Source organism: Bufo gargarizans, chromosome 3, assembly GCF_014858855.1.
Source record: "Bufo gargarizans isolate SCDJY-AF-19 chromosome 3, ASM1485885v1, whole genome shotgun sequence".
NCBI classification, from domain to species: Eukaryota; Metazoa; Chordata; class Amphibia; order Anura; family Bufonidae; genus Bufo; species Bufo gargarizans.
The window spans coordinates 560,022,599-560,037,010 of record NC_058082.1 but is presented as its reverse complement, the minus strand read 5'-3'; the positions used below and the strand labels follow the sequence as shown (position 1 = coordinate 560,037,010).

At 45.6% G+C, this 14,412-nt stretch overlaps 1 protein-coding gene across 1 annotated transcript in view; it reads right to left on the bottom strand.

Moving 5' to 3' along the window:
* Positions 1–14,412, bottom strand: part of LOC122931820 (integumentary mucin C.1-like) — a 100,605-nt gene that overhangs the window by 68,846 nt on the left and 17,347 nt on the right. Inside the window, exons 2-5 of the mRNA XM_044285876.1 lie at positions 5,325–5,468; positions 4,939–5,089; positions 4,819–4,847; positions 1,220–1,275 (exon numbers count right to left, since the gene is read on the bottom strand). Coding sequence (XP_044141811.1) covers positions 1,220–1,275; positions 4,819–4,847; positions 4,939–5,089; positions 5,325–5,468 — 380 coding nt within the window. The remainder of the gene's footprint in view (positions 1–1,219; positions 1,276–4,818; positions 4,848–4,938; positions 5,090–5,324; positions 5,469–14,412) is intronic.

Here is a 14,412-nt window from a genome sequence, read left to right as displayed (position 1 = left end):
TGTGCATATTACCTGCCAGTGAGAACCACCCCTGTGGTCATAAAGATTTAAAGTTATTGTCTTTATGTTGATGTCTTTATGTGTGTGATGTTATGTTATGTTCTGTTGGGACCTTTCTATGTGTTTAGCAGGCCCTCATCCATAACTTTTTTCCATGGTCAGATCAGCAGCAGGGCCTCGCCCATAAAGATTTAGATGGTCAGATCAGCAGCAGGTCCTCGCCCCTAATGTTTTAGAGAGTCAGCTCAGCAGCAGGTTCTCGCCCCTAATGTTTTAGATGGTCAGATCAGCAGGCCCCTTGCTCCTAATGTTTTTGAGGGTCACCAGCAGGCCATCAATCATAATTTTTCAAGGGTGTGTATGATGCCCTCATTTATGTGTAATAAAGGGTGTATTGGAGTGCCGGTTCCTTGTAATTTTTGGCACCCTTTCCCTTAGTGCATAGGCTTTATGAGTGTAGAAGTCCCACTACCTGAACAATTGTACTACAATGTGAATGAGGCCCTCCTTTATGTGATATACAGGTTGTATCGGAATGCCTCTTCCTTGTAATTTTTGGCAGCACTTGCACTTTATATACAAGTAAATATACAGGAAAGAATGTTTCCTAACAACTTTTCCTCAAAAATCATTTTTAGCTTCGGTTTTGTGCGTATTATTGTCAGTCTGTAAAAGTGGCTTACTACTCGGACAACATCGTTCCCAGCAGCGACCTGGGAGTCCAAGATGCATCCAGACATCCTCCCCATGCTGTTCCTGAACCATTTCGGTGGTGTTTCCATCAATTTCTGACCCTTTCATGTGAACCAGACACCATCCCCTCTTCAGAGCAGGGGGTGCCTGGTTTAATGCTCGGGTTCTCCCGTTGACTTCCATTGTGCTCGGGTGCTCTGTATTTTTCATGGGTGTGGTCTGGGGTCTGTAGTCAGAGGTGGAGGGTTTCTGTTTAGAGGGTCTAAAATAGATATATTTTTGAAGTCTGGTCTAGAGTCTGTTATCTATTTTGGGGGCCTGCATATATTTTTGAAGCCTGGTCTAGGGTGTGTACTTATTTTGGCAGAGTGTATTTTTTTTAACATCTAACTTGGCATCTTTATTTATTTGGGGGATCTGGTCAGCGGTCTGTTATTATTTCAGGGTGTTCGTCTGGAGTCTATATTTATTTAAAGGGGTTATCCAAACCTGGAAAGCCCAGGGCCCTCATACAGTAAATACTTACCTGGTCCCCAACACCTGTGTCCTTCCGAGTACCTCCATAGCCAGCGCGGCATCTTTCTGGAATACAGATCATAACATCCGTCAACAGGGAGATGGGATGGTGCTGCAGCCAATAGCGACAGTCACGGCCTACTATTGGCTGCATAACTCCCCACCACCACCATGTGTTGTGATCTGCACTCCAGGGAGATGCAGCGACAGCTGTGGATGGATCCAGACGGATACAGAGGACTCCCTGATATTCCCCCTTTAACACCTTTACAGGCATCTGGCCTTTGCTGCAGGGAAGCACCCAGACTGCTTTTTGCCTGGGATAGTCCCTGTGTAGTTGGCAGCTAACTCACTGGGGTCAGGGACACCCGTGCAGGCACTGATAGCTCAGGATACAGAAAACACACAAAATTGCAGGAGTAGTCTGAACAGTCACTAAGACTTAAAGGGGTTGTCCGGGTTCAGAGTTGAACCCAGACATACCCTTATTTTCACCCAGGCAGCACCTCTGAGGCTAGCATCGGAGCATCTCATGCTCTGATGCGCTTCCTTGCCCTGCGCTAGATCGAGTAGGGCTAGGGCTCTTTTTTTATCATAACACACTGCCAGGTGGAAGCTTCTGCCCGGCAGTGTGTTCGGTGACGTCACCAGCTCTGATGGGTGGGCTTTAGCGCTGCCCCAGCCGTTTTACTGGCTAGGGCAGCGCTATAGCACGCCCATCAGTGCCGTGACATCACTGGGCTTCCTGGCAGCCCCATGGAGAGCCCCGGTACGTCACCGGAACTCCTAAAAATGCCTTTGCCCTGCGCGATTTAGCACAGGGCAAAGGAGAGCATCGGAGCATGAACTGCTTCGATGCTCTTGTCAGGGGGGCTGCCTGGGTGAAAATGGGGATATGTCCAGGTTCAGCTCTGAACCCGGACAACCCCTTTAAATGCTGGTTATTAGATCCGCACTAGACACAGGATAAAGAGGCAGGCTGGGTGGTAGTGAAGACACAGACAGCGCAAGCAGGCTGGGTGCTCGAGAGGAATTCAGACAAGGCAGATGGAAAGGGTTAACTTAAAGCGAACCTTTCACCAGGATTTCACTTAATAAACTATTACCAGTACCTTATAGATTATCCTCATTGCGTTTCAATGCATTCTTGTGCCGCTTTCCTGGGATGGATATTCATGAAAAAAACGACTTATAAAGTCCTTGTCTCCAGCTCCTGAAGTCACGCTAGAAGTCAAGGGGGAAGCCCTTCCCTCACTCCGGGCTGTAACTCCCCTGCCATAACCCCGGAGGATAATCTATAAGGTACTGGTAATAGTTTTTTAAGTGAAATCCTGGTGAAAGGTTCGCTTTAAACACAAACAGAACTGAAAATGAAACTGGAAGTGCAGGATATCATAGCCAGGGTGGGTACAGGGCTGGAGTACAGACAGGAACAAATGCAGGATGAATCCAAGAGACTCACAGAAGCAGTAGACTAGCACTAGTACTGAAACCTTAAAGCTCAGGCACCCTCTGCCTGTAGAGGGGCCTTAAATACCCAGGGATCTCCAGATATTGGCTGGGGAAGGATTTGGAAGCATGGATTGGCCCTTTAAAAGGCTGGAGGTGAGCGCACGTGAGCCCTAAGTGGACTGAAGCACTAGACGGAAGCACCAAGGCAGCAGCATAGTGAGTAGCATGGGTATTATGCCCGCAGGGGAGAGTAGGGCAGTGGCGGCCATGGACTGCTGTCTCTAACACAAATGGGTCCATTCACACGACTGTTAGGCCTCTGTGCCGGTATTGCGGACTGTAAGACCTATTGACTTGAATGGGTCCACAATACACAAGAAAGGACATGTCGTATCTTTTGCGGAGAGAAGGCACGGATCAGAAGCCCACGGAAACACTCAGATCTTTTGCCTTATTTTACAGATCGTGCACCCATTCAAGTCAATGGGTCCGCACCGCAATACGGGATTCACATGGCTGGGTGCAATGGGCTGCCTCCCCCCAGGGCACTCCTATCGCGACCCAGGTTTAGTAGGAATGCTGAGTGGTGTAGTGCGGCCTAAATGTCTCTATGTGTCACGGTGCTCCTACCTGGATACTGCTGGACCACAAGCTTTGGCTCCAAAGCAATAAAAAGGGTAATAATTGAGGGATTGGAAAGAATAACTTGAGTCCAGACCTTGAGGTGAAGTTCAACAGCAGCTTTGAATAAACATTTCTTCCAACAGCTTACAGGCTTTGTCTTGGTTCCAGCAGGCTTTAGCATTAAACTGGCAGGCAAACTCAACTTTACTTTATCTTCCTCTCACTCTACTGTACAAGCTGACTTGGCTTCTTCTTTATGCTGCACTTCTCTCTTTAATCGGACTTAGCTTCAGCCCAGGAACTAATCTCCTGGCTCCTGAGGCTTCTATGCTTTAGCCTCCCTGGCCAGCAGAGTATAAGATGCTCAGCCAGCAGAGTATAAGATGCTCTGGCTGGCGTGGGCACATCCAGCAGAAACGTGCCCCGGCACACCCTTCCCCTTACAGGGGGTAAACTACACTAACTTCTAACTGGTCCCCACCCTTCCTTCAGGAAATAGGGCTAGCCCACTTCCTAACAGGGGAGGGGGGGGGGGGGGGTTAGAATGGAATGCAATGCTCCATTCTATCTGCATACAGCTCTGTCATGTTTGCTGCCACCTGCTGGTGAACCAGGCACATTAGATGAACCGTTACATAACATTAATATAAATGAACAGTGTTGGGGGACCTGGAAATAAATATAGAGGTGACAAACAGGTTAGACCATAAAAGACAGTAGCAAAGTGCAAAAGTGGTAACACCACTCTGGGGTGTTACACAGGCACAAAGCCCTAATGTTCGTGTGAATGGACCCGAAAGGTTTTTTTCAGGATCCAGCCTCGATTACTGCAGGAGAACATCTGTAATATATTTGCCATTCCATTTGCATGGATCAGCCTTTCAATGGAAGATCCACCTTCAATGATGGTGCATCCTTTATCAGGCTTGCAGTCTGGACTATGCATGGGACATCGCTTCAGCTGTGGACGGTACAGAAACATTCCTCTCTCTGGTGAAAGTGTCATGGAGAGGATTGGCGTGCCCCTTCTCTTGTATCTCTCTCCTTATCACAGCTCAGGGGTGTGCCCTTTCTACCGCATCTCTCTCTCTATCACAGTTCAGAAGGCCGTGTCCTTTTCAGCAGCAGCATTCTCCTTATAACTGTCATAGCTGGTAGAAGTTGAAGGATGGCACTGAGCATGTGCGACCACTTCAGCGAGGTGGACATAGAAATGAGGAAAACAATAAACAGCAGGTGGAGCTATACAGGTCGCTTCTATTGAATAATTTAGTGGCTATACTATATATAATTACAGGTGTATTATAATGTAAACAATTTTTTGCGAAACAACCCCTTTAAGATGGGTTTGTGGGATCCAATGGTTCCCAGAAAACTCCTTTAAAGGCCATTTTATGCTGGTGGATGATGAAGGCAAACCAACGCTCATTCCTGATGTCAATGTGCCAGTGATCACCTGACAATGACAAACACACACACTTCTGATTAGCCAGGAGGGCGTTTATCCCCCACTGGATTTTCCCCTCGACTTACCCATTTCTAGGAGACATAATTTTGGAGCCCTGATTTAAAGTGACAGGGACGGTTTTGGAGAATCGGGAGGTCGTAGACCAGTTACACTTACATTTACGGACAATGCAGGAAATCCTTTACCTTTGAACTGAGAAGAAAAGCCAGAGAAACCAGTTGATCTCGGGGAAACTTGAGTCAAAGCAGCAGCCTCTGGAATAGCAATTCTTGGCGCTTATTCCCAGGAATCCGCAGTCTTTCCTCTCTTTGGGGCTGGCGCTGCACTGAGCCTTATCTGGAAGAACACAACATTGGGACCATCATTGCTGGAATTCCTTTCATCTGGCAACATCCGGCAATTCTCATCATTCGGTTCGTGACTGGTTCTTGCATTGATGTAATAGTCGGGGATCATTTTAATTGCCATTCAGGGGTCTAGGAAAGTTGGGTGACAGACCCTATCTGAGATCCTATAGGAGTCATCACCCAGCTTTCCAGGAAGCGAATACCTTGGGGGATAGAAATCATACCTTGGTCCTTAGAAAAGAAGCACCAGTTAACCTCAGGGATGCTGGAGTCAAAGCAGCATCTTCTCTTGGCGCCTTCGTCAGCGCTGATCCATGGGTTGCCGCAGTCTCTTCTGTCTTCCGGGGCCACGTTACACTCCTTAATTACTTCCGTCAATGAGTAAAGAAGAAAGAGACGCAGTTAGTTCACATCTTGAAGATGCTGTATTATCTCATACACGCACTAGGGGGCGCTGTAACTCCATTATTTTATGACTCTATGGAAAGTCATTGATGCGTTCTGGTTGAAGGATAACACAACCATATTTTTTTCCTATTTGGCATCCAAACTTATAATATCTCTTGAATTTCGAAAATGGGGAAGACGGGAAATGTATATGAGAAGCACTTTTCTAACATACGTATGTGCAAGTCAGCCGCAGTGCCCTTTATAACAGTACCAGCCATCGTTTTCATATAATAGTACCAGTCATCCATATCGCCCCAATATTTGGGCCAGTCAACCATAGTGCCCTCAAAACAGTGCTCAAACTTCTACCCAATGGGTCCCAGACTACCCAAACTTCTGGGTACATGCATGCCCACACAGCATTAGCAGTCAGCCGTAGTGCCAGCATATTAGTACCGGTTCCCCCGTAACAGCATGTTAGTACCAGTTCCCCCATAACTGCTCATATAACTATATCAGTCAGAGACAGTGCCAGCATATTAGTACCAGTTTCCCCATAACTGCGCTCACATAGCAGTAGCAGTCAGTGACAGTGCCAGCATATTAGTACCAGTCAACCAAATTGCAATAATAGTCTGCCGACTACAGTGTAAACATTACAATATCAGCCAAAAACAATGTGTAATACTCCGGAGTGGTATTACCATTCCTATACCCTGCTACTGTCTTTGATAACCTATCACTAATGTCATCCGTGTATTTATTCTAGGTCCTCCTACATTATGCATTCATAATCTTTCTCTGAAACTGTTTTGTTCATGTACTGTGCCTGGTTCACCAGCAGGTGGCAGCGTACATGGCAGAGAGATCTTCAGATAGAATGGATTTTACCATTCCACCCCCCCCCCCCCCCCTTGTTGGGCAGAAGTGGGCCAGTCCTGCTTCCTACTAAAAGAGGGGCTGCAGGAAGTGTTTAGTCACTATCAATCGGTCTAAGTCTTAGTCTAGTCTAGAGTTTAAAGGAGATGAGAATCACCCTTAATCCTTACAGATTATCAGACAGAGTGTTGCGAGGGGGTGAACAGCCAAAGGCACCCCACTCCAAGGGTACCAGAACAGCCTTAACCACCTCCGGACCGCCTAACGCACGGATGCGTCCGGAAGGTGGTTGATCTATTCCTCCTGGACGCATCCGCGCGTCATCTCGCGATAGCCGAGATTTCCTGTGAACGCGCTCACACAGGCGCGCGCGCTCACAGGAACTGAAGGTAAGCGAGTGGATCTCCAGCCTGCCAGCGGCGATCGCTCGCTGGCAGGCTGGAGATGTGATTTTTTTTAACCCCTAACAGGTATATTAGACGCTGTTTTGATAACAGCGTCCAATATACCTGCTACCTGGTCCTCTGGTGGTCCCTTTTGTTAGGATCGACCACCAGAGGACACAGGTAGCTCTGTAAGTAGCACCAAACACCACTACACTACACTACACCCCCCCCTGTCACTTATTAACCCTTTATGAACCACTGATCACCCCATATAGACTCCCTAATCACCCCCCTGTCATTGATCACGCCCCTGTCATTGATCACCCCCCTGTAAGGCTCCATTCAGACATCCGTATGATTTTTACGGATCCACTGATACATGGATCGGATCCGCAAAACACATGCGGACCTCTGAATGGAGCCTTACAGGGGGGTGATCAATGACAGAGGGGTGATCACCCATATAGACTCCCTGATCACCCCCCTGTCATTGATCACCTCCGTCATTGATCACCCCCCTGTAAGGCTCCATTCAGACGTCCGTATGATTTTTACGGATCCACGGATACATGGATCGGATCCGCAAAACACATACGGACGTCTGAATGGAGCCTTACAGGGGGGTGATCAATGACAGGGGGGTGATCACCCATATAGACTCTCTGATCACCCCCCTGTCATTGATCACCCCCCTGTAAGGCTCCATTCAGACGTCCGTATGTGTTTTGCGGATCCGATCCATGTATACGTGGATCCGTAAAAAATCATACGGACGTCTGAATGGAGCCTTACAGGGGGGTGATCAATGACAGGGGGGTGATCACCCCATATAGACTCCCTGATCACCCCCCTGTCATTGATCACCCCCCTGTAAGGCTCCATTCAGACATTTTTTTGGGCCGAAGTTAGTGGAAATTTTTTGTTTGTTTTTGTTTTTTCTTACAAAGTCTCATATTCCACTAACTTGTGTCAAAAAATAAAATCTCACATGAACTCACCATACCCCTCACGGAATCCAAATGCGTAACATTTTGAGACTTCTTCTCACGCTTTAGGGCCCTAAAATGCCAGGGCAGTATAAATACTGCCGTGAGGGGCATATTGAGTCCATGAAAGATTGAAATTTTTGTCCCAAGTTAGCGGAAAGGGAGACTTTGTGAGAAAATACAAAAAAAAACAATTTCCGCTAACTTGTGCCAAAAAAAAAATTCTAGGAACTCGCCATGCCCCTCACGGAATACCTTGGGGTGTCTTCTTTCCAAAATGGGGTCACATGTGGGGTATTTATACTGCCCTGGCTTTTTAGGGGCCCGAAAGCGTGAGAAGAAGTCTGGGATCCAAATGTCTAAAAATGCCCTCCTAAAAGGAATGTGTGCCCCTTTGCGCATCTAGGCTGCAAAAAAGTGTCACACATGTGGTATCGCCGTACTCAGGAGAAGTTGGGCAATGTGTTTTGGGGTGTCATTTTACATATACCCATGCTGGGTGAGAGAAATATCTTGGTCAAATGCCAACTTTGTATAAAAAAATGGGAAAAGTTGTCTTTTGACCGAGATATTTATCTCACCCAGAATGGGTATATGTAAAATTACACCCCAAAACACATTCCCCAACTTCTCCTGAGTACGGTGATACCAGATGTGTCACACTTTTTTGCTGCCAAGGTGGGCAAAGGGGCACATATTCCAAAGAGCACCTTTTCGGATTTCACAGGTCCTTTTTTACACATTTTGATGGCAAAGTACTTCTCACACATTTGGGCCCCTAAATTGCCAGGGCAGTATAACTACGCCACAAGTGACCCCATTTTGGAAAGAAGACACCCCAAGGTATTCCGTGAGGGGCACGGCGAGTTCTTAGAATTTTTTATTTTTTGTCGCAAGTTAGTGGAATATGAGACTTTGTAAGAAAAAAATAATAAAATAATCATCATTTTCCGCTAACTTGTGACAAAAAATAAAAAGTTCTATGAACTCACTATGCCCATCAGCGAATACCTTAGGGTGTCTACTTTCCGAAATGGGGTAATTTGTGGGGTGTTTCTACTGTCTGGGCATTGTAGAACCTCAGGAATCATGACAGGTGCTCAGAAAATCAGAGCTGTTTCAAAAAGCGGAAATTCACATTTTTGTACCATAGTTTGTAAACGCTATAACTTTTACCCAAACCATTTTTTTTTGCCCAAACATTTTTTTTTATCAAAGACATGTAGAACAATAAATTTAGCGAAAAATTTATATATGGATGTCGTTTTTTTTGCAAAATTTTACAGCTGAAAGTGAAAAATGTCATTTTTTTGCAAAAAAATTGTTAAATTTTGATTAATAACAAAAAAAGTAAAAATGTCAGCAGCAATGCAATACCACCAAATGAAAGCTCTATTAGTGAGAAGAAAAGGAGGTAAAATTCATTTGGGTGGTAAGTTGCATGACCGAGCAATAAACGGTGAAAGTAGTGCAGTGCAGAAGTGTAAAAAGTGGCCTGGTCATTAAGGGGGTTTTAGCTAGCGGGGTTAAAGTGGTTAAAGACCAGCGACCAGACTTAAGACGAGTTTAGCACAGCAGGGAGAAAAGGCAGAATATTTAAGTTTGCCTGCCAGTTTATGCAAAACCCTACTGGAGCCAAGAGAAAGAACCGCAAGTTCGCGGCGGGCCCCATTCACTTTAATGGCAGGCAAACCTGAAAAACCTTCAGGTCATATTTGCTGCCAGCAAACACTTACTAGAAGTGCACAAATAGTCCCACAACATGGACAGTGACATACTAGAGGGGGGTCAATGGCAAAAATTCACACAAAAAATATGCATTTTAATCAGGGGCCATTTTTATGCGTCTTAAAGGGAAACTCTCAAAAATGTGCCCTGCTGGAGCCTAGAAATTTTTTATTTCCTATCGGTTTGATGTATACAAATGTGCAGCTCTCCACGTTTTTGTATCCTGCAGAGTCCATTTAAAAAAAGCATACGTTAACGTAATTTTGTTTTCTACCATGGAACTGTATGTTGAACGGTCGCCACTGTGCGGCATCAGTCTGAGGCACCTGGTAACACATAAATTTTTGGTATGCATTAAATGGATGGCACAAATAGGATGTGAACACAGCCCTAGTGTGAGAATAAGCCCCAGTACACAGCGGAGCAGCGTGGCGGAGAGGGGAGGCCGCCATGTACTGACAGAGCGCTGCCTGGTCCTGGTGGTCAGGGATGAGGACTGTGTTTCCCAAGGATAATTTTCTACTGGGAAATACAGGGCACAGTATAATACACTAGAATCTATATACTATAAAGATATTAGCCCTACCCCCGAATAATAGTACAATTAGTTAATCATTTATTATATAGAAATACGTCTTTGTTAGGCGTATTTCTGACACAGATTGTGGCGCAAAGGTCCTTAGCACCGCAATCTGCATATTTTTCCTGCTCATGCCAGGTCTAAAAAAGGATGGCGTGGGCAGGGAAAGCGATACAGTTATGGCCATCCAGTTATTGGATACATCGCCATACATTGAACGGATAACACCTCTGTACAGTGACCGGATAACACCGCTGTACAGTGATCAGATAACACCTCTGTACAGTGACCGGATGACACCGCCATACCGTGACCGGATAAAAGAGTATAAGAGGGCACAGTGCAGGGAATGACTAGGGGCACTGCACAGGGTGTGGTAAGAGGGCACAATGCAGGGTATAAGGGGGCACAGTACAGGGTGAGGGAAAGAGTACGGGGTGGAGGGCAGAGTCACATGACCCTGTGACATTAGAAGGTCTTTATGGTGAATGTGTTTCATACGCCACCATAATGAGAGGCAGAGGAGTGAGACAGGGGTGTGATTATGTGGCTAGAGATAAAAAATGTAACTGTCGGCCAGTACAGGCCCCAAAAATTAAGCAAACCGCAAACAAATGCTGCGCTACCTAAATGCACTATATAGAAAGTATATTGGTGGTATATAACACCCCTGCTTCAATCAGTTTTTTTGGGGGGCAACTGGTAAATCACACCAGTAGAAATTATTAGTTCCAATACCATTTGTCCCTCTATATACCTGCAGTATCGCAGCAGAACCGCACACAACTGCCGCACAATACAAATGCACTATAATATACTGTCTAACATAGACCTCATATAAGTATATCACACCTATCGATAGCACACCTATACCAGTCCTTAAAAGGACTTTTGTTGCCCTATTAGCTAGCGTTTGGTGTCCCTAACAGCCTGTCCCTGCTCCACACAGCAACCTCTCCCTACACTCGCAAAACACTGAATGTAAAATGGCAGCCAGATTGGGTTTATTTATAAGGTAGGGGGTACGTCCATGTGCTGAAAGGTCTCAATTGGCTGTCCTGTACCACCTGATGGAAGTGTCATGGGTCAAAGTTCTTCACAATGTAAAAGAATATGACGGGCGCGAATATCGCCACATGTTTACCCGTTCGTCGAACAGCAAACGAGCAAAGTCCACTGCGAAACGACAGCCGGGAGAACCACAAGGCCATCTCTAATCACTTCTTGCATGGATGCAAGTTAATTCAAGTAAAGCTGTTGAACTTAAAAGCCTGGACTCGATTATTTCTCCAGCCCCACTATTACTCTCCCCTTTATTGCTTTGGAGTCTAACCCTGGGGAGAAACGGTATCCAGGTAGGAGCACCGTGACACACGCAGGAAACTATTGAGGCCGCACCACATCACTCTGCATTCCTAAAAACCTGGGATACGATCGACCCTGGGGGGGGGGGGCGACCCATTGCACAATGCCCCTACAGCAGGGCCAGCCAGCCATAATTCCCCCATAAAAATTACAACCACAGTGTTCTTATACTGCTGTCCCCAAGATGGTGCCAGCCAGTCAGAGTGTAAGCTTAATATTCTACACTTCCCTCCTTTAAACCCCAGCACTGCTTCTTGGAACTAATATGTGAGGGGCCCAGGGCCTGGTTAAAAATTGGTGGAGAAAAATATAAAAAAGTGCCCTGTTCTATTCTTTGATTTATGTATGACCATGTTTTGTCCCAAACAATTGTGTCTGATGTTGCCCAAATAATACCACTATTCGAGTCAAAAATTTGCAGCAAAGCTAGTGCCCATGTAATACAGTACAGAAGGTGCAGTGCCGTCATAATAGTGCCCTGGATGTGAGCTGCCAGGAAGACAACTGAGAAGACTGCACGAATGGGGCCAGGCCTGATAGAAGCCCCTAAATACTGGAGGTCCATGGGCCATCACTGTTCTGTCCGTGGAGAGCAGCTGCTCACATGTAGTGCACAGACTGGCAGCAGAGCATCAAATCTGAAACAGAAGTCTGAATTATGGGGACTGTACCAGAGATCCTCCAGGGCGCTTAGATCCACAATGTCTAATATCTCTAATGATCTAAGGTTTCTGCACCGATGCAATAGTCGGGGTCACTGTAATTATCATTCAGGGGTCTAGCAAAGTTAGGTGACAGCCCCTATCTCAGATTCTATAGGAGTCATCACCCAGCTTTCCAGGAAGCGAATACCTTGGTCCTTAGAGAAGAAGCACCAGTTAACCTCAGGGATGCTAGAGTCAAAGCAGCATTTTCTTTTGGTGTATTCTTCGGTGCTGATCCCCGGGTAGCCGCAGTCTATTCTGTTGCCTGACCGAGGTGACACCTCTTTGGGGATGTGACGGATCGCCTGCCTCAGTCGAACGATGCTCCTAGTGCTCGCCAAGGACCATCAGCACCACACTCGACACCATAACCATCGCAAACCCCATGAACCCCCGCAGCTTGGTTTGGGGTTTCGCCTTACTCCACCCACCCTTGACCCAAGGCCGGGCTCCAGCTTCCAGTGGGTGAACCTCTCCTTAGTCCAGAGAGCGAAACAGCAACAAGAACAGCTCTTCCAAGAGCTAGGGGTTATACTCTGGAGAGTGCAGTTCTCCAATCCCCCAAACATGAGCCAAGACTCCATGAAGGGAAGAACAGGACATTTAATGAGGCTACATGCCAGCCTTTTATGCAGGTCTTCCAGCAAGGGACACTCCCCATGGGGACCTTGTGGAAGACTGAGACCGTTTTTACATAAACCAATCACATGCAGTTACAGGCAGAAAACACACACATGTGATACAATTAATAAACACAATGGGATAACGTAATCACTCACAGGCAGAAACTACCCATTCTTCCCTTTGTAGAATAATGAGCTGGGGGGGGGGGGGGTCTCCATAGTTCTGGGTCCATAGTCCATAGGAAGAAGGCTAGCCCCAGCAGCCCCAGTGACGGTTCAGTCTGTCACAGGGGAAATTACTGATGTTAATGAGGAAAGCAAGAAAGAGACGCAGTTAGTTCCTATCTTGGGTGATGAAGATGCTGTATTATCTTATACACACACTAGGGGGCGCTGTAACTGCATTATTTCATGACTCTATGGAAAGTCATTGATGCGCTGTGGTTGAATGAAGACACAACATTTTGGAAATAGAGAAGACGGGAAATGTATATGAGATGTACTTTTCTAACATATGTACAGTATGTGCCAGTCAGTCACAGTGCCCTTTATAACAGTACCAGCCATGGTTCTCACATAACAGTACCAGTCATCCATATCGTTACACTATCCATCCATAGTGCCCCCATAACAGTACTCACATACAAGGGCGTAAGTATAATTCATAGGGCCACCTACAGCAAATAAGATGGGGCCCTCACCACCTAGTGTAAGAAAGCTAAAACTGCTTCATAAATAGCAGTAATGAAATGTATGTGTAATAGCGCCACGTATCAGAAAAGCCACATTATAGCAAAAAGAAGCCATACTGTTTTTCCCTACAAAAAAGGTTCCATATTCCTAAATCTGATTGGTCTCCCAAACTTCTGGGACCCATAGCAAGTGCAATGGCTTCTATGGCTCTACTTAGGCCCGTGCTCACAGTAGCAGCCATAGTGCCATTATATTAGTAGTAGTGATGAGCGGCAGGGGTCATATTCGAATTCGTGATATTTAGCGAATATTTTGTAGAATATTCATTGAATATTCGCGAATTAGAATATTCGTTATATTCTACATTCTTTTTTTTTTTACTCGAAAATCGCCAAGTTAATGATCGCCTTTATATGCAAATATTACGCGATCAATACAGGCGTGTGTTAAAAACGAATATATAGCACTATAGAATATAGTGCTATATATTCGTTTTTAGAATATTCGTCATTTTTTTCCATCTGATGTCATGATTCATGACTTCAGATGGAAAAAAATGACGACTATTCTAAAAACAAATATATAGCACTAGATTCAATATAGTGCTATATACTCGTATTTTAGAAAAGTCGTAATTTTTTGCCTCTGAAGTTATGATTCCTCTCTGCCTAAGTTGCTTGTGGGCAATGACTCATTGGCCCACAGGCAAGAAGCAAGGAGGAATCATGTGTTCAAATGGAAAAATGACGAATATTCGATATAACGAATATATAGCACTATATTCCAAATATTCACGAATTCTCGAAGTGGCGATATTCGAGATAAAAATTAGCTTTTTGAATATTCGTGCTCAACACTGATTAGTACTAGTGTTGATCGAGCACCAAAGGACAATGGAAGTCAATGGAAGAACCAGAGCATTAAACCAGGCACCCGCTGCTCTGAAGAGGGGAGGGTGTCTGGTTCATAGGAAAAGGT